Source organism: Buceros rhinoceros, unplaced genomic scaffold (assembly GCF_000710305.1).
Source record: "Buceros rhinoceros silvestris isolate BGI_N320 unplaced genomic scaffold, ASM71030v1 scaffold43196, whole genome shotgun sequence".
Classification (NCBI taxonomy): domain Eukaryota; kingdom Metazoa; phylum Chordata; class Aves; order Bucerotiformes; family Bucerotidae; genus Buceros; species Buceros rhinoceros.
In genome coordinates this window covers 4120-6381 of record NW_010416515.1, presented here as the reverse complement: position 1 = coordinate 6381, position 2262 = coordinate 4120, and the positions used below count along the sequence as shown (strand labels likewise).

The 2262-nt window shown below is 57.3% G+C and overlaps 1 protein-coding gene across 1 annotated transcript in view; it reads right to left on the bottom strand.

The window, feature by feature from the left end:
* Positions 1-2045: 2045 nt before the first annotated feature.
* TRAF2 (TNF receptor-associated factor 2) overlaps positions 2046-2262 on the bottom strand; it is a gene marked incomplete at its 5' end in the record, with an annotated part of 3086 nt that continues 2869 nt past the window's right edge. The window contains one exon of the mRNA XM_010137825.1: positions 2046-2237. Within this exon, the coding sequence (XP_010136127.1) occupies positions 2046-2237 (192 nt within the window). The remainder of the gene's footprint in view (positions 2238-2262) is intronic.

The following is a 2262-nucleotide window of genomic DNA, read 5'->3' as shown; positions in this document are numbered from 1 at the left end:
ACATCAGAGCACGGCAAGGGCCCAGCAGCCACCCCCAGCACATGAGGGCCAGCAGCGGGGGCTTTCCAGGAGCTTCCCCTTGGACCGTCCTGGCTGATGACCCTGACGAACCTTTTGTGTGGGGATTTTGCCCTTTGCAAGATGCTGGGGCAGTTGTCTGTCCTCCCCAGGCAAGTGGGAGCTCCCCTCCCTTCTCTTTAACACTGATTCCAGTTGGTATTTCCTCCCCTTTACATTTCAGTAGAAATCAATTATACTCATTTCCATTCTTCATCCCATCCTCAACCTCGGCCTCTCTCTCCCAGCCTGACCAGCACGAGTCTCCTTGCTTCACCTTCGAAGATAACAACCCCACCTGCACAAGAGGCATTTGCTCCTCAGCCCCGATTTCTCAGCTAAAGCAGCACCAGGAATGAGGAGCTCTCGTCTAAACAACACGACCAACTACTGCAGGAACCAGCCCTTGTACTTGGCACTTCTGAGATCAAAACCCCAGGGGCTGCTGTCTCCAGAAGCCGCCCCGGCGCCGGGCAGGGGCAGCCCTCGCCTTCCAGCTGCACACGGGATGTTCATCAGCAGAGACCAACCAGCAACACAAACCACAGTCTGGGGAGGCACAAAGCGCTTTTTCCTTTGACGGAAGTTCACAAGAGCCCCGAGCCTCTGCTGCCTGCCCTGCCACCGCTGCCAGCCGGGGACTGCAGTGAGCTGCAGTCTGGAAAGGAACCGTGCTCAGAGCTCGGCTGAGCAGACGAAGCCTCTCGTGCTTGGAGACATCTCAGCCCTTTCCCTCCCTGGCCCTGACTCTGACACTTAACCCCTGCCCCAGCTGACTCCATTCTCCAACCCAGAGAAACAAACCGCACCCCGCTGCGAAGACCCCGGGTGGATCGGACCATGGAGGGACCAGAGGAGGCCCCGAGCTGGGGTCTGGTGAGCCAGCAGGCGAGAGACAGCTCTGCCCAGCTCCTCCCTGCACAGCAGAGCCGCAGGGGCTGGACACGACGTCTGAGGGCCCATCTCAGATGGAGCTGAAGCAGGTTTGCTGGCTTTGGGATCAGGAAGGAGGTGCTGCCCTTCCTGACGGGGAGCTGGGCTCTTCCTCTCACAAGGAAACGCTGATCGCACACGCAGCGTTCCAGGGGCAGTTCAGCTGACCTCAAGGAGGGGAGGAAAAGGACTGATCGGCCTTCGCCCAGAAAACAGAGTTTAGAGGAGTTTTAAAAATACAGCTGGTTCTGTCCTGCGGCCCGGCCGCACTCTGCTCTCCCTCGGCAGCGCCAGAGTTCTGCAGCACCCACAGGACACCGCGGTGGCTGCTCAGGCACCAGCTCCACTCCTCAACCAGTCTGCGGAGAGCTGGGCTCCCCGCCGAGGGGCGGGACCGGGTGAAGAGACGGGCTCACCCTCTGTTGGGAAGTGCTTTCGGAAGCAGACGAGCCAGATCAGAGCCTCAAAACCTCCCGCTCGCCGTCCAAGCTTCGATTTTTTAGGACCAGGAGGACTAGCGCTGGGCTGGGGCAGCTCTGCCAGGAGAGCTCCTTCCTCTGACAGACATTCGAGCACCTCCCTAGGTATGGTTTGGGCTTTATTTAGACGCTGTCTCTTGCACTGTCATGCTTTACGGAAGAGCCCCTTCCTCTGACAGACATTCGAGCACCTCCCTAGGTATGGTTTGGGCTTTATTTAGACGCTGTCTCTTGCACTGTCATGCTTTAGGCACTAGAAGGTATTTCAAGGGCTCTAATATCTATTTCCTCCCTTCCTTAACCATTTTATTGCTGGTTTTGTATTGAGTATTTTAATTCTGACTAAAGGGTTACGCAGGGCTGCTCAGAGCTAAGAAAGCTGCGTCTTCACTAAGAGAAATTAAAAATCAAGAGGCACCTCTTCCAGAGCAGGTTCACTGAGCCCAATGCTAAAACCCCAGTGGTCTACGGGGAGAGGGGGACGGAACAGAAGTACATCTGCTCGGGCAGCACCTCCCCTGCTCAGGACACCGCCACGATCCCACACCCCACTAGACGCAAAGGGCTTCTGCAATGTCATGGGCAACAACCTGGAGAGAAGATGGCTGGGGAGCGGCCGGTGATCGCCTCCTGACGCTTCCTGGCAAACTCGGTTATCTTCCAGATGAAAACGCCATCGTAGGTGGAAGCCTCCAAGTTGCGGATCTTCTCCTCCATCTCAGCCATGGCCAGGTCTTTGAGCCCGATGCTCCTCTCCAGCTGCCGGACCTGCTCAGGGGGACACACGGTGCAG